The sequence below is a fragment of the Ruditapes philippinarum genome, unplaced genomic scaffold (assembly GCF_026571515.1).
Source record: "Ruditapes philippinarum isolate M1 unplaced genomic scaffold, ASM2657151v2 ctg1491_1_1_1_1, whole genome shotgun sequence".
NCBI classification, from domain to species: Eukaryota; Metazoa; Mollusca; class Bivalvia; order Venerida; family Veneridae; genus Ruditapes; species Ruditapes philippinarum.
The window spans coordinates 285,950-312,399 of NW_026855724.1; the positions used below are offsets into that span (position 1 = coordinate 285,950).

At 29.3% G+C, this 26,450-nt stretch overlaps 1 protein-coding gene across 6 annotated transcripts in view; it reads left to right on the plus strand.

The window, feature by feature from the left end:
- Window positions 1-24,500, plus strand: part of LOC132744227 (G-protein coupled receptor moody-like) — a 114,941-nt gene extending 90,441 nt beyond the window's left edge. For 4 of the 6 annotated variants that reach the window (XM_060732864.1, XM_060732869.1, XM_060732867.1 and 1 more), the window contains exon 4: window positions 21,784-24,500. In XM_060732864.1, coding sequence (XP_060588847.1) covers window positions 22,666-23,664 — 999 coding nt within the window. In that variant the 5' untranslated portion in view covers window positions 21,784-22,665 and the 3' untranslated portion in view covers window positions 23,665-24,500. Of the gene's footprint in view, window positions 1-11,204; window positions 11,529-21,783 lie in introns of those variants that run through there. The other 2 variants (XM_060732866.1, XM_060732863.1) reach the window with 2 other exon arrangements.
- Window positions 24,501-26,450: the final 1,950 nt, after the last annotated feature.

Consider the following 26,450-nt stretch of genomic DNA (forward strand, 5'->3'; position numbering starts at 1 on the left):
ATTTCGTTCGTTTTATTAATTTCTTAACAAAAAGATATGTTATATATTAAACCTTTGATGTGTTTATTAATTAGACTTTAAACAGTCGTGTGCATGTTATGTGAGCTTCATTTTCGAGGTTAACTGTGAACATAAAAACTTAGGCTTATGTCTCCTTGTCCCTGATCATTTCATCTGGTCATTGTATCAAAGGAAATGTCAATCTATCCTCAATATATAGAAGATATACCAATCAAATGTTTCTTACGTTAATTAAGTCACATGTTGTAATAGACATATCTATCAATAATATCGTATCATCTTTGCTACTTCTTACATTTGCTGATTGATAATATTGAATTCCGTTTGCAATAAAAAGTTAAAATAAATTGAAATGAATTGGAAACCTTTCAAAACATGTCATAATAGCAAAAGTATTTTTAATATACTTTCAAATTGATGTTATTGTACGGGGTGAAACGTAATCGAATTTGTTTTTCTTTGTTTCTTTTTGTAATCGTATAATGGTGAAATTTGAGGTCTCCATAGTAAAGTAGTAAAGTTAATTATTTGAAGTAAGCGCATGCGTTTATATAAAATACTTTAAAAACCTTCAATGGCAGAACCAAAATGATGCTTATGTCTAAGGTTTGAACTTGATATTCTTGGAAGTTTGGTTTCGCGTTATGTTTTAGACGTCGCTTTTTCTTGGAGCTTTTTTTTAATCTCCTCTCTCCTTTCTGATTTTACTTTCATTTTTGTGATGTTCAAATTGTCATACTTGCGTACAGTAAAACTGTTCGAACAAATTTGGATTATAAAACATTGTTAGAATATGTACAAAAATACAGATACTCAAATATCTCTGTTGTATCAGTGTTGTATGAAAAATATATACACTTAATCTGCAATTCTAATAATAGTCCATGCTTTAGCACTGTGGAGTAATACACCATTCAGTAAGTTTGCTTTTTCTGTCTGAAACATATTGCAGATGAGCTCTTATCACTCAAAATGTGCCAGGTATTTATATATAATCTTCCAAATTAATTGTCCATAATATCTGGGAGGTCCTTAGGCATTTTATTTGACAGTTTTCATACATATATTTAATGTTTACTGGAAGCTTATGAGTGTTTGTCTGTACGGAGTCGTTACATATATTGTATTTTACATTATGTCATAAGCCTCATTTAATACATGCTGTCTGTTTTTCGACTCTGATATTGATGTCATTTTCTTCAAAATCACTGTATATTTTGCTTAAGTATACAGATCTTTACACGAATATAAATTAGAAAAAGTTAAGATTTACAAATTGGAAACCATCTGAATGTTTAAATAATCAATTAAAAAAAATTAAAAGATTAAAACAATTAAAAATGAAGAGCAAACATTTAAATTATGCAAAATAAGCAAATTATGGTCTTTTGCTGGATTACTTTTTAAAGTTGGATGTTATTTTTCAGTTGTAGTTTGTTTCCCGTTCATCACAGATTTTATGTCACAATAAAACAAACATTTTATTTTGTTGTTAAATGTAAATCAAAATATTTTATGCTGAATTTTCATTGTAAACATTATAATTTATTTTCTTGAATCAATTATATTTTGTTATATTAAACTATAACTCACAATATAGCAGTTCTGCATAAAAAGTTTTCTAAGCCATCATGTCTCTACCGAACGATTTTAATTTCCGATTTCGATAACTCTCTGATTAACTTTTCATAGGAACGAGATTTATTGCATTTAGTGGAGATATTTATTATGTTTTGGAAGCTCTAATTTCCCAAAATGCGCCTCATCTGATGCGATATATTTTGTGTTTGCCAGAATTCTTTCCTCGATTATTTTTATTCAACACACATCAATACTATCTTGTTCTGTGATAGACTGTAATACGCCCTATAATACGCTTTCTTGAGAGTCAAAAATAAATCTGAACTACTTGGCAACGATATACCCGAATTGTTTAAATTACTTAAAACAATAACTTGTTTATCGTATGTAACAAACAAAAGATTATGCTGATTACCTTTTAGTAGTATCTCTTACTTCGTGTACTTTTGTACCACATAAATGAATTTGTATATCTTTTCTCGTTCTCTATAGGCATCAAGTTGTGCATGCATTTATTTGAATACATATTTGTGTGGACGAATTTTTTCATAAGATCTATTTTCGTTGTTTTCATCATTTTAAACTTTTATAAACACTTTGCAATACCCTTCCTGCTAGCTGATTGGAAATTAATAGATGGGCCAGAATGTTCCAGAGATAATAAGAAGCTTGAATTTACTAAAAATGAGGTATTTTTTTTTTTAAATAATTCTAGTTCGAGATTTATAATTGTGCATCGAAGCCAAACAAGGATAAATATGAATTATTAGTAAAAGAAACTAATAAATCAAAGGTAAGACCTCGTAAATTATTCATGTTCATATATTGTATGTATAAACGTTTTCAGGTTCCATCTGATGGAGTTAATAAATAAATCAGCAAATATTTAAATAGTGATCGTAATGATTGAAGAATTTTTATTCAGGAAATATTTTAAAACATAAGTCTGTAATATTGTATTTCAAACTAATGTATATTAAGTGTAAAATATAAAAAAAAATATTCAAAAATTATTATTTATATTTTTGGAGGTAAGCACTTTATTGTTTTTATCTATTCAGATGATTATAATGTAACATTATTACAAGGTGCTATTGTCTCGGATCTCTCTTGATTACAGACATAAACCTGTACGCAGTTATATATAGGAAAATATTTTCGTACATTTGAGAAAAACGAAATATGTAACAAATATATTTATTAAATAAATGAAAGGACATTTTACAAAGTTTTTCTATTATTACCATAAAAATAATAATTTCTTAACTTAGTCGATCATGGATATTATTTAAAGATAGAAAATGTCCGTAGACCCTTTGAAATGTATCTATAATTTGATACACCTTAATTTTGATTAACGTGAATTACCTTAATCATATTTTTACTAGTGAAAATCCAAAATTTGTAATAACGTGTCTTACATTCAAATACTATATATATGTATATCTATTACATACATTTAGTCACTATATTAACACACACTTTAAAATACAATAACTGCCTTAAGTTATGTACTCGTACTTCTTATGGTTTCATAACCAAAAGTGACAGAATGATTAAAGTTGCTGATTTTTAAATTGCTTGTCTTTCACAATCGTGGGGGTTTAGAATTTATTTTGGATTTTGAATTCTTTCGATCTTTTAAGATAGCTGACATCAGTTCTACTCATGTTCCACTTGTTTGAAGAAAATATTCGCGAACGGAAAAACTAATGTGTTTCTCAGCCAGTAATAAGCTAAAAAATCACAATTTGACCATAACAAAGTCGGCGTGACATAAAACCGAACCAATTAAATCAACCAATTTTTCTCATTCTTAAAAGATGTATTTTAGTTTTTGAAAAATCAGAAAAGTATTCGCCGAGTGCTTTATCTGATGATAGCAAGTGATTATTGCGTAGGGTTGGTAAACACGTGTGATAAAAGGCGCGGTAATTATACTTAATTGTATTACCTTGAAGAACGTAATGATCTTTTAATTCGCCTGATAATCATTATAGATATCACAAACTGCTGAGATAAAAGCCCCTATCCTGGGAAAATTACATAATACATGACGAGATATTGAGAAAATTCCCCGTGGAATATCAATGATGCAACTGATAACAACCAACAATCAATTATATAAAAACTTAATTCAATTTATTTTTTTGTTCGCACTAGCATTATTTGCAAACGTGAAAGAATTAAGACCGACTGTTGGGGTTAAAACTTTATAAAACTAGTTTACTTTGTTCAAGTTTATTGAAGATACACCTATTTTAAAACTAAAACAATTCTGCAAAAGAAGTATTTAGAAATAGAAATATTAATATTGTTTTATGACTGATAATAATTTAATCTTTTAATATTCAAATCTTACCTACCTTAATGTTGAAAGGAAATCTGGTTTATACAACGATATATTACTTCATTCAACTTCTTCTTGCCTTCTAATATGATATATTGATATGACGTTCAAATAGAAGTAGTATTTATATGATGTTTGTATGACATATTTCCAAGGCAAGAAACCCTGTCAGATTCCTGTGCATAATTAAGAGAATTACAATTTTCGTCATTGTTTAGTGTTTGAATTGTAACCGAATACCTACTTGTACTGAATGTTGCTAGCAAAATTCAAAGCACACTGCGTACACTAAATTATTTATATTATCACGAAATTTCAACGATTGACGGTCTATGGCAGCAGTATTATGTGGACGGTATAGACAGTGTATTCACGAATATAGTCTTTATGTCAATTGGTGAACGATACATAGTGAAACTTTTAAAAGAGAAAAATGATGTTCTGACACAGCAAGTCAATACCACAAAATGAACTTTAAATGCCTTTAAAAGAAATTTCTAGTTGCGACATTTGAACAAAACATACGTCTGCTGGATGCTTGTAACCCATTCTCCCCTTTTTCAACGAAGATTGAATAATATTTTCAATATATTTTTCTTTGCAATAAATAAAGGCTTCATACTACTACATTTTCAAATATATCAAATTTTCATATACAAAGTTATTTTTATCTAACCAGATAATCAGGGTTTACAGTAAAACAATAAGCTGTAATGTGAATCTTGATTATAATTTCTGTTCTCAATGCAAACTGTTTAAATAACAATTATATATTTTCTAAACGCGGAAGTTATTATTTTTGATTATTAATGTACAGTTCTGATATGTGAAAACGTTTCTTTTCATAGTTTAACTGTTCGTTAAAGAGACGAATTCAAGAGTAAATAAATTTACACATGGTCCTAGGATTTGGCCATTTCAATGCTATTTCTTCCGGTTGTCACGCAATGAACACACTATATTCTCTTTCTAATTTTTTTTACACGAATCGCTACTAAAAACTCGATAATCTCATTGAATACTTCACATACCAATATTAGGTACTCTTGAAAATAAAAATATTGCATCTTAGTTAAAGATGAATTTTAAAACATGTGTATCGGAAAAAACTCTCATAAATTACTTATTTTCAAACCTTTATTAACATTTCAATCTTTTTTCATCTTCAGTTTACACAGTAAGTACCTGATTTTATTACTTAATTTACAGCTCAGCTCAATAACTGTATAGCAAATGCCAATGAAAATTGAAGAAGTATTTCAAGTAGAAACAAGAACTTCTGATTGTTTTTCACATATATTACAATCAGAGAACATCATTGAGAGCTTTTTGTATTATAATTATAACAAGATTTTATAAAATTGATTATAAAACATAAGCATTTTTCACACAATTAACCACGATACCACATAGATTCTTTATTTTAAATCATTATATAAAAAGGCAATGATGTTGACTTGAAGGACGGCTGTTATGGAATGTTACAGCATGCTGGAAATGCTCTCAAAATGATTGCAAACGTGGGGTCACATAAATGTCAGTTATAATCAGGATATCATATTGAATGATAATAGTTTTACACCTGCTTGTAATTAAGCATACACAGAGTATATAAGTAAGGTTTTATAAGTAACGGTAGCAAATATTTTTTGTCCGACACTATTTTCAGACGTGATAGTCATGTACTTCATCTAACCATGATTATTGCCTTTATAGTTTAAACGTCTTGCACATAATGTCAATTAGTTACAAACATATTTATCTGAATTGTTGGTACATGTTTTTGTAAGAATTATATGTACGAGTATATAGTTCATCCTGGTATAATGTAAAACTAAACTAAAGGACTTTAATTACGATAGGCTGTTTCACAGCACGCTCATGCAGCATTATTTTTTTTGCTTCACTTTCGTAGAGTGCACACCAGATGAGCACTTAACACTGTTAATCTGCCAGGTATTTGTTCATATCTAACTCACAAATCTTTCATGATGTTTGGGAGGTCCATAATCAATAGTCCCTATAGAACGTTCTTACATTTGATGTGACAATTCTAAAACATCTGTTAAGTGTCAGAAAAATATCATACTCCAATGCATGTGTGTCTATTTCTTAACTTGAAACAGATATTCCTGTTATGACGTCATGGCATAGATAAAAGCTTGATATATTTTTGGACATTATAATTCTGATTGTTATATTCTTGTAGAAAATCGTTCCTGAATGTAAATTTCTTTATCTGGAAATATTGTCAAACTGTAACTGGCAAATTATAACTATTCTATACAATTTAAAAAACCTTTAATAGACTCATTTTGACTAGCATTAGATTGAAAACAGCTTAAGCCTGTGCTAGGGCATAAGAAATGTTGCACCCTTTTGTATCTTCCATCAGCACAATCAATCAAATCTAGTCTTTTACTATTGCTCTTTAAGGATCTCACCTGATCTAGATTTTTATGGAAATATTTACAGCTATTACTGTAATTAACTCGTGAAACTGCATAAAACGTTTCATAACAAACTATCTAATAAAACAGAGAGAAACGGAGTTCCTTAAGATTCATTACCTTTAAACAATTAGAGAATGTTTGTCTGTGTGATTGCTTTTGCATTTTCAAGTTTAAATATTATACACTTCCAAATATATATACAATCATACTATTTATAGAAGAATGTGATGGATTTTGTAAGATATAATGAGGATCTGACGATAAAAACACAAATGTATTCTTAAGACTTACGCAAGCAGATCATTCTCTCATCATATTTACTAAACATAAAAAATATTGGAAATTTATCATGATTGATATTTTATTAAACACTTTTAATTTTGAGAAAATTAAGGAAAAGTAAGATTTCCAGAGATCAATAAAAATTATCTCATAATTTACAGAACAGGAATGTAGTAAGCCATGTAATAAAAACGATATTACATTAGTGTAATAACACTTTGACGTGACTCACGTTACATACAAACAAGTGGTTGTTTTTAACTGTAAACCGTTGTTAGTTTTAATATGTGATAATAGAATATTACATTCGTGTAACTACATTCAATACTACATTTATTGAACTTGTTAAATAAAACAATATAATACTCACCAGACGCTCGCATAATATGATTTTATTCAAGTATTAAACCAACACTCATCCAATATCCGCTATATGTACACGTTGACAATGACAGACTCGGTTTTACATGTATAACAAATTAAACAGATAATTCATACATTTACATATTTTTCTCTATGAATATATAATAAGTATATTATTAAATCTAAAATCCAATTTCCTAATATGTGTGAAATACATTTATATTATACATCATCTGTAATTCTTTAAAATTCTTTATTACTTTTTTAATTGAAATACAAATAAAATAACGCGTCAAAGGAAAGCTAGTTTAATTATTTTATTTCATAAAAACATATCTGTTACAGACATAAATCAAATATAGCTAGCGTTACTTTCTTTCAATTCCTTTGAGAATCGTATACTGGTATCATTTAAATTTAGTCAGAAAATATATCTGCATTTTGAAATATGAATTCATAACACATTTGTAAGGGTAATTTTTAAAATATTTCAAATACATCATGGCTATATCGGGCGAATTTCTTTTCCAAATTCAATAACATTATGTGATTATTATACAGATAAATAAGATTTATTTCATTAAAGAGATTTGTTATGTTTTAGAAAACCCTTATTTTCTGGAAGAACGCTCATTTGATGCAAATGCAAACATTTTAACTTATTTCGCAGGGATTTGTTTGCTGGAGACCCAAACTATGAATATTACATTTCAATTATTAGTAACTATGTGTAAGGGCACAGAATAATATAAAAACGAAAATTGATGACTCTTAATCCATGTTTTTTTCTTTGAGTGTTCACAATATATTGCCGCCTACCACTATACATTTGAGTTAGAGAAATAACGCTATTTCAAATTTGCTCACTAAATATATATATAACAAAAATTAGAAAACACAACTTTAACGTAGTCTTTAACTAGAATCTTTGTTATTGGAAGTTGTTGTATAACGGTCGAAATAGACAGCTCCTTTATTGTCAACAATAATGTTGTCTTATTAGATGCGTATAGTTGACAATATCTCATTTGAGGGTAGACGTTTTCGTATCTTAATACCAGAAAAAAAAGTGTAATTCATTTTCAAAAAAAAAAAATATTTATAGAATAAAAAAAATCTTCCTGTATTTTAAATTAAATTCTTGAAAAACTGTCGTCATTTTAATAGTTTTTCTTCTTTAATTTCTAAATATCTTGTAAAGAAAAAAATTAATTAGGGATACACCCTAAACAACAATTAGTTGATAATGAAAAAGAACTGCAGATGTTTACTGATGAAAAATTGTTTATCATTAGACATTTGAAATCAAAATGGACAAAAACAAGAAAACATTAAGTGAAAAGAATAGCTTTGTCCAAATGTTCAACCGTTTAGAGTTTGAGAGACTGTCATTTTACTTTCAATTATTTCAGAGAAGATTCACATCTGGTGAAAATTTCAATTAGTGTCACTTTTTCTTCACATTCTTTGTTTGATTAATCAGATAAAAAAACAACTATTCTCTTCTTGGAACGTATCACGGGTCGGCAAATAATAAAACATCATGATCAGATATAAAAAGATAATTTCATACGCGTGAGAAAAAAAAGTTAATAATTGTACCACAATCTTATATTATCAAACACGTTCGAAAAATGTTAAATTGTTCAACTCAGTGATAAAAAGGGTTAATATCTTTTTACAATCTTATCATATCAAACACGTCTGAAAATTATTATATTTCTGTAAAAAGATAATTTCATACGTGTGAGAAAAAGTAAAGTTAATAATTGTACCACAATCTTATATTATCAAACACGTTCAAAAATGTTAAATTGTTCTACTCAGTGATAAAAAGGGTTAATACCTTTTACAATCTTATCATATCAGACACGTCTGAAAAATATTATATTTCTGTTGTTCAAAGTTTGAAAGGTTTTAGAAAAGTTTTGTAATTAAAATTTTATAAGGTTTTACTGCAACAGGCACGCGAAGGAAGAGGAATATCTTAATGTGTGTGACATTATCCCCCTAATGAATATCATCGTCTATATATTGTAAGAATATTTCCACCTATCGCAGTAGTTACAACCGATATGTTTTATCTTATAACAAGAAATAACAAAGAACATCCCAAGTAATTCATTTCTTCCAGCATCATATATACTGTGTAGTCGTATGTAAAAGACTGGTGACATGATATAAAGATATAACGCAAGAAATCAAAATAATATGTTACAACAGCTTTACATTAAATGGAACATTATTACTTCTGTTAACTCACATATCAAATATCATATTGAAATAATAACATAAAAAACAGAATCGATTGAATCAAATATGATATTAAATCCAAGTAATGCAAACTAAAGATATAAAATATTATAAATCAAAATATTTAGAATTGTTTGTCATTTGCAGACGGTGTTTTATTTATAAAAAACAAATTAACGACAAAAATCACAGTAGGAATGAAATTATCTTTACAAATATGTGCAAAATGGGGCTTTCTTTTTTTAATTGAAATTAAATTAATTTGTATTTCTTGTACCATTTATTGTGACAAGGAAGCAGGTGTATTCCTATTGTCTGCCAGGTAAAGTTTTGTATTGATATACAAATAATCCAAATTATCTGGGAGGTCTGATAACACAGCATCTCTAAGAACGTCTTCATGACTTCTAACAAGCAGTTGATATGACAGTACCGAGGCATCTGTTTCACATGTAAGGAACACTGCCAGGTTTCTGTGCATAATGAATTTACAAACAATTTTCATCACCATTTATTGTTTACATGTTTAACATGTGCAATTACTGAATGCATAAACAAGACTTTAAGCTTGATTACCAAAAGCACTTTGTATACCCACATAATATTACTTCGTCTATTCCAAATGTCGATGATATATAATAAATAACTGTTCAGTAAGATATAGTCGAGTTTTTTGGTTAGACAATAGCTGTAAATACTCTTCAAGAAAAGTGTTAACGTGAAGAATTATAACTGTCCGTTTTCATAAACAAACACTTTGTGATACCTATTGTTCTCCACAGCTGCGTGTACTAAAAGTTGGATCACAAAATATAGTACAATGATAACATTTATTGGTATGTCATTTATTACATCATCTGATTGTTTTTCGGTATTTTTATGGTGTATTTTTACATGACAATAATGACAATAGTTGGTTTGGTATGTAGTTTGAACATCTTCCAGAATTAATTTGCCGACTATTTTGTTGTGCACACTATTTTGCACAAGTTCATGTTGTTAATTTGCACAATGATTATTTAATTGGCAACATGAAGTTAAGGGACATTTCTTGAAATGTTTTAAATTACAATGTTTCGATCTGAAATTTAGAACTGTAATAAACTCTTCGAGATCCTCTTGATGTAACAAAACAAATGAAATATAGTTCTAAGATATGCATGGTTATAAAAACCTAAAGAGTACAATAAGTTATAAAAAATAATTTGGTTAAAGCTATTATGATACAGATATATCAATGTACCCATATATTTCCATGTCTAATTAGAATAAAACCATCAATTTTGAATTACATTTTATGGAGAAAATTCAAAAGCTTATTCAAAGATTTAGCTAGCAGATCACATATGTTTACGAATGTCACGCTTGAATAAACAACGTTGGGCGTTTAATAATCCGTTCTGATAGATAAATGGAATTGTTGCAATGTTATTTCTTGTTTGTTTTACAATTATACTTTATCGTTGCCAAATAAACCTCAATCTCTTAGATCATATTTATTTTCTAAATTTTTTAAGTGCTTGGAGACTTCAATTCAACTTAAAACATGTTTGTGCCATTTGCATCTCGAATGATCATGATATACACGAAAGAAAAGGGAAAAGATAAAAGACTTAATGCTGTAAATATACTATATAAAAGTATATATGTATCGAACATGTTCGATTTTTACCTTGAATACAGTCTTTTTTATGCCTTTAAAATGAACCACATAAATCGAATTAAAAAGGATTGTTTTACTTAAAATGTACCTTTTTTCCTTTCTAACTACTTACAGTTAATTAATATTAAATTGAATATGCCATAATAAATGCACCGATCCCTTTAATTGAAGTTCCAATTATGTTGTTCGTAGAGTCATTTAGTACATATATCAATCACATGACTTCAAGTATGATATACGATAGAAAACCTTGCAGACTTCAGTCATTGGAAATATTCCACCGATTGGTAAACTTGTACGGAAAGGTGCTTATAGCGTTTTTTCTTAGCTGACGCATTTCCGACAATTACCCTAGGATAATAAGAATGAAACTGATCTTCGTTTAGTGAGTAGGTAAGATGATTAATTTTTAATTGCGGTTGAGTGGTGTTAAGGACTTTCAAAATCAGATAGTGAGGTTAGTGTGGTAAATGAACAACGTGTAGAGGTTGTTATTTGTTCAGAGATCATAGATATTTTGGAAGATTTACTCGCAATGAATAAATTTGTGGATTAAATGAAGGTAAGCACATTGACAAATTTCGTCCGTTTTTCGTTAGCTTTTTTTTTAGATTTAGTTATGAAAAGATGTAACTAAAATTAAAGTTATGAATTGATACTAGAAATTAGTGATGTTTGTGAGTTTTGTGAAGTTTTTTTTAAGTTAAACTTCTTAATTTAAGACATATTCTAATATTGATTTAACTGTTTACCGCCTTCATACATATACATAGTGTTAAGCGATTTCTTTAGCGTATAAGAAATTATTTTAATAATTTCCTATAGAAACCGTTGGTCATCTATGAATAAACTTAAACTTTGTCTAGACTAAAATCAACAAATTTAAAAGGTTGAGACCAGTTTTGTCAAATTGTTTTTATCTTACTTTAAACATAATGCTACAGTTAAAAAATAACAAAAACGGAAAGTGCAGGACATATATTAAAATTTATATTACAATATAATAGACAACGTACCATATGTACTGCAAGTGTGTTTTGTAAGTGTTTATTTTAATGACATAACCGGAAACATTTTTATCACGATTGAATGGGTTTAAATTCATACGAATAACGAATTACCCCTAAATCATAGCATTAAATTTCCATCGCATAAAAGCTTCTTTTTTTATTTTATTTTTTATTTCTATCTTCTCCTCACATAAAGTGACTGTTTATTTATATTAAAACTGGTGTTTTTATGGATTAGATTGATCTTGGTGTGAATGTTTTGTAAGGTTTAATATGTTTAGAATAAGGAATGTCTCAAAAAAATGCATGTTAACTTAGTTCTCATACAAAAAAATAAATCAGTGTTCATTTTGGTTTATTCCCGCTTGCCAGACGTAAGAATTATATTTACACAAAAATAATTGTATATTGGTTCTGGAAATGTTCAATTTCAATCGTAACGTCTACCATTACCTTTTTTCTGAACATTTCAATATAGAGCTTTGTCTCGTTTTTCTTTCATACATTAATTTGTGGTCTAACTTCTACAATGATTTATCTTGAATAATTACATCAAATGACCCGCGCCATGACAAAACCAACATAATGGGTTTGCAGCCAGCATGGATCCAGACCAGCCTGCGCATCCGCGCAGTCTGATCAGGATCCATGCTGTTCGCTTACAAACCCTATTACAAGTAGAGAAACTGATAGCGAACAACAAGGATCCTGATCAGACTGCGCGGAGGCGCAGGTTGGTCTGGATCCATGCTGGTCGCAAACCCACTATGTTGGTTTTGTCATGACGCGGCTCAAATATCTGCATCTTTTTACGTATTATTCTGTATTCTGGGCTTTATAAATATGAACGTATTGAGTTGATAGCAATAAAATTTCGGATAAACTTTAATACTATTTTAACAGGAACATTAGATAATAAAACATTTCTGGTTACAACTTATTTAAATCTCCACAAAACACAAAATGCTTTAGGCTACTGATATATCTGATATATGAGTCGAACATTTTAAACAATACGCGCCTACTAGATATCATCACAGAATTTTGTCCTGGTAATAAATACCCCTTTTTAAAATGTGTGGTATATTATACAAGAACATGTGACAATAATATTTAAACAATTTGTTTAAAAAGTAAAAATCAATCTTGGTTTGCTGGATTAAGATCATTTTTTAAAAAGCTTTGTTGTTTTTCTTTTCGGTAAGCTATACCCGGAGTTTTCTATGTATAAAGCGCAAACTTCTTAAATTGCATTTGAATATTTTGGTAGAAGTAACTTATAGCTTTTACTTTATTAGTTTTTAATACTTTTCTAAGACACTTTTGCCCTAGTTAGATAGATGAAAGGAACAGCTGCAAAACATATTTGCATCGGTCTTAAATGCTTTAACCTAAATGTCTGCTGTATTGTTGTTGCATACTGATGACATTTTTTTATTTCCATTTTATATCCAGAAACTATGCAAGGCTCGTATGATTTATTTGAGAACTATGCTATAATTTTTATGAATTCAAATTGTTGGTTTATCTTTAACACCTGTATAGTTATGTTAATTTCATATCAAGCATGGAAACTCCATTATCATAGCTGGAGATAGATGTTTCACAATTAGCGTCAATTTAGTTCATAATTAAGAATATCCGCATTCTAATAATCCTTCAACACCTTCTTAACTGTATTCATTACAACTAGGAAACAGCTTACTGTTCCTGCTAATTTATCATTTTACATTCTTTTCTGCAAAATAATCGAATATATTTTTTTTTAACTTTTACGCTTCAACTTTTAATTTTATAGTTAGTACATTTTAAGAACTTGTCTCAGAAAAGCATGTTTGTATATTTGAATTTATTCGCTGTTATACTTCTTATTACCTTAACTATGATATTTGATAAAAGGGAATTCAGCCATGTTACATAAGTAAGTAGTACATTTCTAAACACAAAATGTTTAATATACACCAACTTTTCATTCGGTAAAACCGCAAGCGAAATCTTTTATATAACAGATTGAAATAAAATTTAAAAAATGTTCGTCATTTTTCAGCTTTAGCCATGAATTCTTATATGAATGTTATTAAGTATCTTGAATCCTAATACATACTACGATATTTTGTTTTCCTCATCCAGAAATATGTTTTTGCTAACGAGTTCTCGGTTGTATGCCCAATGAGAGTGATTGATGATCACATTATTTTGATAAGAAGGGTTATTTTTCTCAGAGTTGCTGGAATCAAGTTGATAGGTCAGATATATATTGTTTTATTTCTTTAGATCACGAGTGTGTATCTATTTCTAGATTTCGATCTATAAGAATAATAAAAACTTTGAACGTTGTATACAAAGTCTACGTTTTATTCAAGTTTCAGTTTGTTTAATATTTAGAATGTCAGTGTTTTCGATTAATAAATCATTCGAATACGTTTTGTATGAAATGTTCTTTAAATAGAAGGAACGTGCGTATAAACCTGTGCTGATAAGACCAAAAAATGTTTTGCATTTTTTAAAATATAAATAGCGCATTTTCAATTTACAATAAACAAGAACGACATTATTAATACCCTCTTTTATTTATAATATAACACATAATCATAACAGTAATGTTGTTATGTCTCATGCAAATCTGTTAAATGTAATTTTAAAAAAAACAACATTATTTTTGCTAAAGAAACATTGTTAGAGTGACTGCTTATATTTTTCGCAACTTTAATAGTTGTATGGAACATTTCATTTCGAATTATAAGATGCAATTAAAGTTTAATGATATTCCCTGTTGTACTTTTCTGCAATTTTATCTGATAAAACGTGACTTGGCACACTAAATACACCAATTTTTTTTAATGCATCGGACTAATTTACACAATTATCGTTATATCAAATACACCATTTCACACAGAAAGGAAAGAACAAAAAGTACTTTATATTTTCACCTACATTACAATCAATTGAGCACATGTGAGTGCTGTACTAATGAACGAAAATCAATACACAGGTAATTTTATTCATCAATTTTCATATTGGAAAACTTGAAGAAGAAATTCAAAACTAGTTTCAATTTACCGATTTTTCATCAGAATTTAAACTGAAACGATTTACCTCTAGGACATTTAGAATCGTATTGTACTTACCATTATACCCTTGCACTTAACTAGAGGTGTAAATAATGAATAACAAATCATAAAACATTCTCTTCTCTTTGCATGATTTTATCAGTCAAACTCCGAAGAAAAATTATGTCAGCAATGTAAATTAAAAAAAAATACAGTAACATATGCTCAATAAAGCGGTGTCTTTAAGTATATTGAGTGTTTAAGATATTTTTACAACTCTACATCAAGTTTTTATGAAATAGCTGTTGTAAATGTTTGGATCAATGTTTTTGTTATATGTATGCAATTTATATTTATCAACTATAAATATTTTAACGTAAATGATTAGCATAATTTATTTAAAGATGTTTTACATGATTTTCAGACAGACGAAAAAAGAAACAAAAACAAAAAAGAATAAAAAAAATGAAGTGTTTTAACCTTACATATATTGATAAAGCTTACTTAATATAATAAACATTGCTTACCTACAATATTGTTTTTTTCTCTTCAAAATTATTGGAGGTGTTACGATTTTTTTGCAAAGAATAAAGTTCAAACCTAATGGCGACTTATGTAACATCAACCGACTATACTATGAATTAATCTACATTTGAGCCGTGTCACGACAAAACCAACATAGTGCGTTTGCGACCAGCATGGATGCAGACCAGCTTGCGCTGTTCGCTATCAGTTTCTCTACTTGTAATAGGGTTGGTAAGCGAACAGCATGTATCCTGATCAGACTGCGCGAATGCTCAGGCTGGTCTGGATCCATGCTGGTCGCAAACCCATTATGTTGGTTTTGTCATGACACGGCTCATTTGATAAGAAAAAACTGAATATGTTATAGAAAGTATATTCCTCAGTCCAATATGAAGAACATTAATCAGATTGGATAAAGGAAAAGAAGGAAGAACAATCATACTTGAGTTTCTGTTCCATCTTTAATACAAAAATTAAAACATCAATAACAAATATATTTGTACTCATGTTGTTAACATATGTGTGACGTTTTCTGAAAAACTGCCAGCTAAGTAAATGCTGTAAAGCGATGAAATACCCAACACAATTGTTATGTATACTGTTTTGTACTCCATTTATTTTACGTTCATTATTTGCTTAGTACAATTTCTTTTTAACTTAGACCAAGAATCTTTTAAGAACTTAACTTGTTACAATCAAATTCATCAGTACTGTTTTGATGCAAATTTAAATCTTCTTCTTATGAATGTTCAACTTTCATTACGACATTTAAGTGTTTATTTTGAATGGTTCATTTTGTTACTTAAAATAAATGGTATAATGTTAATATCTTATCATACGAGGTCATTTCAAAAGAAAGAAACTAAAGAAATTATAAAAAAAAGTTTTATCATAAGTTTAAACGGCAGTTTACAAAATAATTCTCATATACATTGCAAGCAATATGGAGTACATACAATTTAAATATACACAACAAAACGTTGTTACTTTTGGAACTTGTTATAAATACAATTTTGATATACTTCTTCTGCTTCATCTCCCTGGTGCCATCATCATTTCACCAATTTAACTTACATTGGAGATGGTTTTTTTTAAAATTTTTATTTACATTACAAGGATAATTATATTTTTCTTAACAAATAGTCTTCCTACATACAAGAATAATCAACTATATAGAAAATGATACACCAATCTTTGTTTGGCACAAAAACCATAGCTGCGAGAAAAATGGTAAAGTCAATTTGTCATCATAATATTTCATAGGTATGACCTATGAGTAAACTTGTGCTTGGATTTTAACGTTCTTACGGTTATTGTGGTTTTTGCTTTAACTTATAAGATGTTTGAATAATATTCATATTTCAGTATGATTATATTATTAAATCTAAAGGTATGTTAACAGGCATTCATACTTAATAAAACGTCATATTATTGCACATAAACATGTTTTAAATAAAGAAAGTCTTTGAGTACTCATTATTACAAACCTGGTTCCTAACTTAGATCCTAAATTCTCGTAAAAAATAAATCAATATTCATTTCGGTACATTCCCGCTTGCCAGATGTCGGCATTTTATTTACATAAAATTAATTGTCTGCACGTGCTTGAATATATTCACCTGCACACCTATTACCTATTATTACGTATTTAACATTTTTAACCTAGAACATTCTAACATTATTACCTTTATTGATGCATACTTATGCTATTTGTATACCTGGCAATATTTTACAATAACTTGCACTTTCCAGTACCGTTCAGGAAAAGGCTCAATCACACCGAGCCTGCAATATTTTCAAATTTGTCGTCTTGTGCGTTCTTTAGGGATTCTGTTTTCTCTATTTTAACATTACGCATTTAAGTATACTGTATATACGAGTATGTCTGCGCTAATTTTTACCTTATTTATTTGAACTAACCTATTACAAATAATATAAACAAGTTATTGATATGCAACAAATTATAATCTTTTGAACCAAACATATTATCTTATGATAAAAATCATTCAGTTTTGTATGTTTTTACAACAATGCACAAAGTAGCGATTCAAAAGTTTTAAATTTGTGATGCGCTCTTTGTAAAAATGAAATTAATATTTCCATCATCAATGGTTTTAAAAATTTACGAAAAATATATAAAAAAAATCTCATGTATTTATACTTTAAGTGAGGAAAACGCGACCTCTAATAAGTGATTTGTTTTCTTTCGATGGTACCGGGTATTAGTGAGTTTAGTGAGTAAAACATTTTTATCGGTAGCAAATGGATCATCTTTAATTTTTAAAGGTTTTAAAACTGAATCATTTCCTTGCATAATGCCACCCGCGTAGAACAACCGTCGTTCCGTACGCTAGCTTAAATTAGCAATGCTTTTCTTAACTGACTATTTGGCATCTCTTTCACTTGAAATTTTTAATTGATTTTCCTTTTTTGATTTTACAAATAGAAAACAAAATTTCTGATCTTTCCCTTGATGTTTTATAAAGGCACGATTTTACAACTGGCATAGTTAATTTCCTTGTACCATTTATAAAGAACCTGCCAGAATGATTAAGTTTATTAGAAAGTGCCAGAATGTCGATTATGTTATATTGTCTGCCACTTTGTTACATCTGTTAAATAATAATGAATAAACAACAGATACGGAAATTCCCTCAAAATCGCTGACTATGCTTTGATAAACAATCACCGTCAATTTAACTCCAAATTAAAAATATCCGCATTATGCTTATCTTTAAACACTCAAATAAATGTAACCAAAACATTTAAACAGCCCACTAATATCTTCTTCTATAGATTTTTATGACCCTTTCCAGTAAAACTCATTAACAATTTAAATTAAAAAAGATAACCAAATGTCATGGATCACATGTTAATGTGCTATATTTTAGCGGTATTGTTATGAAATAAAATAAGCAAATGCTAAAACACGAGAATTGTTATCACATGTAACTCATACACGAAACAGTATTAATGATATAGTGCTTTATTATAAACCCATTTTAAACAAACACTTAAAATTCTAGCATAAACTTTACATCATCAGTACGATGAGCTATAAAGACAGACTGAGATTTATATCTTTATTTTGTAAATTTTAAGGAAACGTTTGGGATTTAATACATTGCATATTTTCCCTGCTAGAAATATGTTTCAGCTAACGAGTTCGCGGTTGCATGCCCACTTTGAGTGATTAATGATCACATTATGTGATAAGAGAGATTATTTCTCGTGTGAGTTGAGAAGAGCTATATGAACAGTCAGATATGCTGACTTCTGATACAAAATTTAGTTTTTCAGGTTTTTCATTTACAGTGAAATCATTATTACCTTTCAAAGTAACTCCACTGAGGTCCTATAGCCTAATCGTACGAAATGTTAATTTCTTCCATAGATCTGTGTGGGCTTTAAAACAGAAAGATATGCAAATATACTCGAAAATAAAGTGAAAATCGTATTTCTGGAGTATTTTTTGTGCTATTATCCGCCCAATTTGATTGAAAAACGTTTTGTTAATAATCATTTAGAATAATTTTTCTGGATAAAAGGAATAAGCGAATGATCTGAAATCATTGGTCTGGACCTACATCAAATGGGAAATTAATCCCGATATAAATATTTCTAGTACTGTCATGTCAAAAAACCTCGGTGGAGTCCCTTAAACCATAATGGTTTTACAAAACAAACGGTAATGGGATTTTTTTTCAAGCATTGATTTTATCAAACATATGAGTATTTTACATGAAAATTGCTTTAATTGCATTAACTCGACCTTTTACCTTTTTTTCAAGCTGTCGCATAAAACGCTTCTACTTTAATTTTCCAGGTTAATATAGAATCATATCTAATTGTCGATAAACTAAGACGTGGTAAACAAATTGTGCCATTAACAACATGTGGTTGAAATTGAATTAATTAGATTTTAGATTTGTATGTACTCTTATTTATATAGGTTTTTAATCGGGGTTGACGGGATACTATATCTTTACTGATATAAATATTATACATGTAGCAAACTGAGAGTTAAAACAGAAATGATGGAGGATACATTATTCCGTATATCTCGTCAATATTCTGTGTTTTATTTACTGTTATAAAATGAAAAATGAGGAAATTAACGCTTAGAAAAAAATTGTTATTTTGCGATGTTGTATGGAACACAACAGCCTTCTTAGTCATTAAATGATTATATTATCCGCCTTTTCTAGTAATAATACTTACTTTACATTGTGAAAAGACTTCAATAAGCATTAGGCTGCTTTGCGACTAATCATTTTCTTGTATTGATTGTAAATGTCATGTAAAATTTGTTCGTAATATTATGACGAATTAAAATAGTTTTATAACCAAATAAAAAGATATCGGCCATTTAATAAATAACATATAATTTGAAGGTATTTTAATTCTAGCATCTCATGTCGTCTGCTATCGCATAATTACAATCAAAGCAGAAGAAGTCATACTGTATACATATGTGTTTAGTCATTCTGAAATAATGCCAACTAGATAAATGTACTAAGATATAAGAATGCTCAAGATAAATGTCATGGTGTAAGTAAAGATATGAAACACAATGTACCTTCTCCCTGATAATCTTGCTAATTGTTTAGACGTGTTAGTAACAATCAAAAGATAGGTTATTCCATCTTACTATCTCACAAATAGAGTTTACTGAGAGTATGGATAGCTTCATGTAAATATTGTTTTACAATACACTTACATGATAAATCTAATTCATTTGTCTGCATATCTTTTTTAACGTTTGGAGACGTTTTTCAAGCACTATTGTTTATTCACTTGGCTAATTTTATATTTCGATATTGTTATAGGGATGAATTAATACATACAGATATTATTGTTTTCTTCATGATTCCTATGAAGCAGACGGCTTACTTAATGATGTTATATTCCCACTGTGGGGTTTGCAACCAGACAGGAATTTATATAAACAATTTGTTTTAGATCAATGGGCAATTTATTGCATCGTTCAATGTTTTTACTCACTTTTGATCGTCTTTTGTTAGTGTTTACCAGATGAAACGTTTTGTATGTAAAGGAAGCAATATCATCTATTTAATGTATTGGAGATAAAAGTATATGAGAAATATTCTTAAACAGACTTAATAATTTGCTGTATCCTTTATACGATGCAATTTTACTTGAATGTGTACAAATCGTTTTTTTTATTCATCATAAAAGTTAAGCCAACGTTAAAAAGTGTACCTTTTATTTTGGACAGCAAAAGCAGTAAATGAAATATTTACTTTTTTATGAATAGTTGTTACGTATTTATCAGAAATGTGTTCCTGTTGGAATATTGTAAAGTGTTTATAAACCCAAGTATGTGTAAGAAACAAAGACAAAACTGGACATTTACTTATCCACCACTTCATTTAAAATTACTATATTGTTCTTACTCATTTCAAATTACTCAAGTGTTGTCATACCCCTCGTTGATTTTAATCGATCAATGAAGTGAATCGATTATATAGTTTTTCATTATTAATTCATAGTATTGAATTTAAGTATCAAGATTGATTTGTTACAATTTTTTAGTTTATTTCTACAAACAAGTAGTAGAATAAATTAGCATTTGAAAGGCAATTATTGTTATCATCAGATTTGTTATGTCATTTTAATGTTTAGTTCGATTCAAATGGAATACATGCAATAAATCTGATTACAACAGATACAGCCATGTTTGTATGTATGTGAATGTTTGTATATATGTGAATGTTTGTATATATGTTTAAGACATATTCTGCTTTTAAAGGTAAAGGTAGTTATAATGAACTTTTGTTAAAAGCTGCGGTTCACACTTGAATTTGGAGCTACAAACTAATTATGTTTCTTTTATTAATTTAATATTTTTATATTATTTGCAACGAAACTACAGTGGCATATAAATTGCCTTTCAAAATGTTTATTTATTTTTTTAATCAGTTGCAATAACATGTCTTGGGTATTCTTTGCCCTCGAAATATGCTTCAATTATTCTGATTTGATTCTGATTTGATGACATTGAAAAACCTAGTATGCCTTACATTTACATTTCAAATTAAAATCGATTTGATTTTATAATGACATAATTTATACATACAATTTATCATTTGAGTGTAAACCATACAAATGTTTTATTCGTGCAACTGGTAGATCAAGTATTTACGTAAATCAATAAAACAAATAGTGATTGTTTTGTCATGACCTAATAAATTTTTCATTTTATTTCCAGGTAAAACATAAAGTAGAGCAAATCTTCAAATAGATAAGGAAGTTGTTACGAAACGTTTTTCTTGTTAGCTGACCATAAATTGCGCCACAGCTTCAAGCAAGACTTTGAACTTTTTCTCAAGATCAAAAGCTTCAAACTGTTTGGATTAAAATATCGTGAGGAGAGGCTGATTAGCAGATAACTTGTAGTGAATCCATAACGTATCTACGTGATATAACGAAGTTGAATCCAATGTTTGCGTAATCATTTGTATTATTAATTTATAAGGGTTGTAATTCTTCGGAAATATCAAGGAGAAATTCATTGTCGCTTTGTTATATAATGAATTTTAAAAAAAGTAATAGAAGACAGAAGATAATCGAGCATTTGTTTGTTTATTCAAGTTATAAGCTAATTCAAAATAATACATTATTGTAAATGCATACATTCATGCAACTGAGTGTAAACAATTAATTTAAATATACAGTTGCTGCCAGCCAGAAAACTGATAAGAGTAATGAATATTTAATTGTCAACTTCAAAACTACATAAAGGAGCATAACGAAATGAATTCATAAACTGTTAAAGAATTCAACTTTGTAAAAGCTGTTTACATAGATATCCCTGGAGAATGACACATGTGTTTTAATAAATAATTGATCAGAGAAAACAAAATATCGGATTTACTCTAGTTCAGAAAAGATTTTCACACGGATTTTAGCCTTCAGTTCGCAAATAAGACGGTAAAGGAATGTATTATGTTTTAGATTATCCTATAAATTCTAGACAATGGATAAATGAAAGATGCACTAGATATAGGAACTAATAGAGATTGAACGTAATCAGTGAATGCCGTCTTAAAAGTTAACATATTAAGCGAAAATTCAGATTTATATCAACACCATGTCGGAGAATAAATACGAGGTTTCGCTATCGGTGAAGCTTAATTCAACAGATGACGATTGTCCGGAATGGTGGTGTGGTGAAACCACTACTCTGACAATTCTAGAGGCGTGTGTAATAGTTCTGTGCATTCTTGGAAGTTTTGGAAATTTAGTTACTGTTTTAGCTATTTTATTTTCAAGTCTGCGATATAGTGTAAACTGCATTCTAATTGGAAGTCAAAGTCTTGCTGGATTCCTGTATTGCTCGTTAATTCTCTCAATGCAAACAGTTATATTTCACCGACATTCCCATAAAGTACCGGAAAATTTCTGCTCGGCGGCAGGTGGTATTCGGTATACACTAGTCGGAGTTATAATGTTACATTTAAGTGTTATTGCTTTGTACCGTTTTTTGAATGTTGTGTATATTAACAAGTATCGCTATATGTCTGAACTAAGGCAGTTGTCTATAGCAATGTCTGTTTGCTGGTTGTTACCGTTAGTATTTACCATCCCTCCAACGTTTCGCGTTTGGGGAGGGTTTCATTTTCAGTCATCTATTTTGGCATGTACATTTGACAAATCAACTGACCAATCAAATCGCATTGCAACAGTCACTGCAGGTTTTATTGTGCCATGCCTGTTTATAATATATTGTTATGCCAGAATAGGCTGTGCCGCCTATAAAAGTTTTAAAAGAATGAGTCGATGGAAAGGGAATACACCCCAAGGAAAAGCTCTTAGACTATCGGCAATGATGCTTTGCATATTCTTTATATTTTTCCTTGGCACATTTCCATATTTTGTTCTGAATGTATCTGACAAAGAGTTTAAATATCCTATTCACCACATATGGACCACTATGCTGGGATGGCTGCTGTATTGTTTAAACCCAGTTGTATACACGCTAATGGACACTAATTTCAGGAACGCATATAAGAAAATATTGATGGGGGATTGTGAAAAAAATCCAGTGCGCAGAGCCGGAAGTACATTTTCTCGCGCTGCATCTGTATGAAGAAACGACTTCAAGCAACCGTTATTGTATAGAGTGGTAATAAATTCATATGTTGACAGGAAGGAATTATATAATGAAAAGTTTCCTTGATAACATAGTAACGGTCACTGTTCGAGAAATAAATTGCATCAAAGGGTTATGGTGATTTTGTACTGATCGGGTTCGTTTCAATTTTGAATAGTTTACTCAAAAAATCATAGAGTGATATTCTGTAGTATTCGATTAAAATGTTGTTACTTTAATCAAAACATATACGAGTACTACCATGCGTCATATTTTTATATGTATTGAAAACTGTGACGTTTTAACGTAACAACCTATTTCATGTTTGACTTAAACACACTGCATGGAATGTATACGACTATATTTTCAAACGTCATTCATAGTTTATTCATAATAAGTGTTAAAAACTTGTCAACTATTAGGTTTATGATATAAGTGTCGTAAATACTAAAAACATTTACTTAAAATTTAATCATTCCCATTATTTCGAATATTTTGAAATGAAAATGTGTAAATTGTTATATCTGATTAAAACATTGGTATTTAAATATAGTATTGTAATATGTTATGGTGCTGTTATTATATTATCTGTTGTTGAAAAGATCGTAAAACAATGTATTTTCAATGATATATGGCTCATTGTCTTTTGAGTTTTTGACACATCCATTACTACTGTTTGTGGTGAAATGTTTTTGTTTTCTTTATTGTTGTCTGTCTTTGATAATGCATTCATTCATTCCAGTTTGAATAGAAGATTGTGCGAAGAGGTATTCTTTTTAAAATGAGTGTAATGTTTTGTTTGTGAAAATATAGATTTTATCATTATACGATAATACTTGTTTCTTATTTTTCAATCCCTTCTAAAAACTGATATCTTCAAACAACATTGTTGCTTTAAAATGAATTTCAGTCTGTGAAGTTTATAATCAGTTGTTACTTCAAATATAACATTCAAATATAACATGAAATGCGTTTTAACACACACACCACGCTAAATATCTTAATGAACATGTCCATCCGGACTTTTGACAAAACCATTACGAACTGTTTTGTGTAAATCTGAAATTTCGTCAGTATTGACAAAATGGCGAAAAATGCAAACCATGATCAGATTATAGTTGGTTTTTATGTCGCTTCAACCTTTAAGTGTCATATGGCGACTTTCAAGCTGTAGTGGTAGAAGAAGACCTCAAGTGTCCCTCCTTGCATTATTCCAGGTACAATCGAGCACTTGAATAGACGAATTTGATCTAGATCTGCAATGGTGGCATGTGTATATGAACTGGTGCTAGCAGACTCGAGGTACCAAAATACAAATTTCAGTTTGTATTCTGTTATGAATTTCAATGTATTTTATACTGTCAAATGCAGCCCTTTTATCAAGTGTTCGATATATTTGAATGCTATACGATTACTCAGACAATTTGAACTATAAAGGAGTTTTGTTAGTCCCCTACCGGTTTACCGGAGGGGACTTTAGGTTTACACTCCGTCCGTCTGTCCGTCCGTCCGTCAGTCCGCACTCACAGGAGAGTAATTATGTGGCTATAGGGACAATGGGTAACTGTTCTTTCTCTTTGATGTCATTCATTCCGTAATGCTTTTATGTGGCTATTTTCTTTTGTGTGGCTAAAAAGAACAATAGAAGGAACAATGGAGTGGCCACATAATTACTGTCCTGTGAGAACGTCCGTCCGTCCGTCAGTCCGCAAAAAGTGCTGAAAATATTTTAATGAAACTTGATATATGTATAGATGGCAGTATGGAGATTATGCACGTCGTTTTCTTTTCTTCCTATGTTGAAAATTCTGATTGCTATGGCAACAAATAGACTGAAAATATGGCAAATTTTACACATAACCTGGATCCCGCGATAACACAAAAAGTACTGAAAATATTTTTATGAAACTTAATATATGGATAGATGGCAGTATGGAGATTATGAACGTCTTTTTCTTTTTTTTTCCTATGCTGAAAATTCTGGTTGCTATGGCAACAAATAGACTGAAAATATGGCAAATTTTACACATAACCTGGATCCCGCGATAACGCAAAAAGTACTGAAAATATTTTTATGAAACTTGATATATGGATAGATGGCATTATGGAGATTATGCACGTCTTTTTCTTTTTTCCCTATGCTGAAAATTGTGGTTGCTATGGCAACAAATAGACTGAAAATATGGCAAATTTTACACATAACCTGGATCCAGTGATAACGCAAAAAGTATTGAAAATATTTTTATGAAACTTGACATATGGGTAGATGGCAGTATGGAAATTATGAACATCCTTTTCTTATCTTCCTATGTTGAAGGTATTTTCTTCAAACCTTAAATATAAGTTGCTAGTCATCAACCACATCATATGTGACAAGGTTTACAACTCTAGGACAAAATTTATCAGAATTACCTCCCTTGAACTTTTTCATGAAAAATATTGTTTTTTAATAACTTCTTTTTTTCTGAATGTATCTACTTCAAACTTCATATAAATGTTTCTTATTATCACTCAACATTTGTGAGAAAGTTCATTACTCTAGCAAGACTATTTCCAGAATTATGCTCCTTTTTGAACTTAGACTTTTTTTTGAGAAATTGTTAATTTTTACTCCAACTTCTTCAATCATGATAGGATTTTCTTCAAACTCCCAGATCATAATGATAATTATGACAAGGTTTATAAATCTAGCATCCATATTTCCAGAATAATCTCCTCCTTAAACTTTTATTTTTTCCTATTCGTTCTTTTAACTTTCATTTACTTCAAATTCAAAATAAACA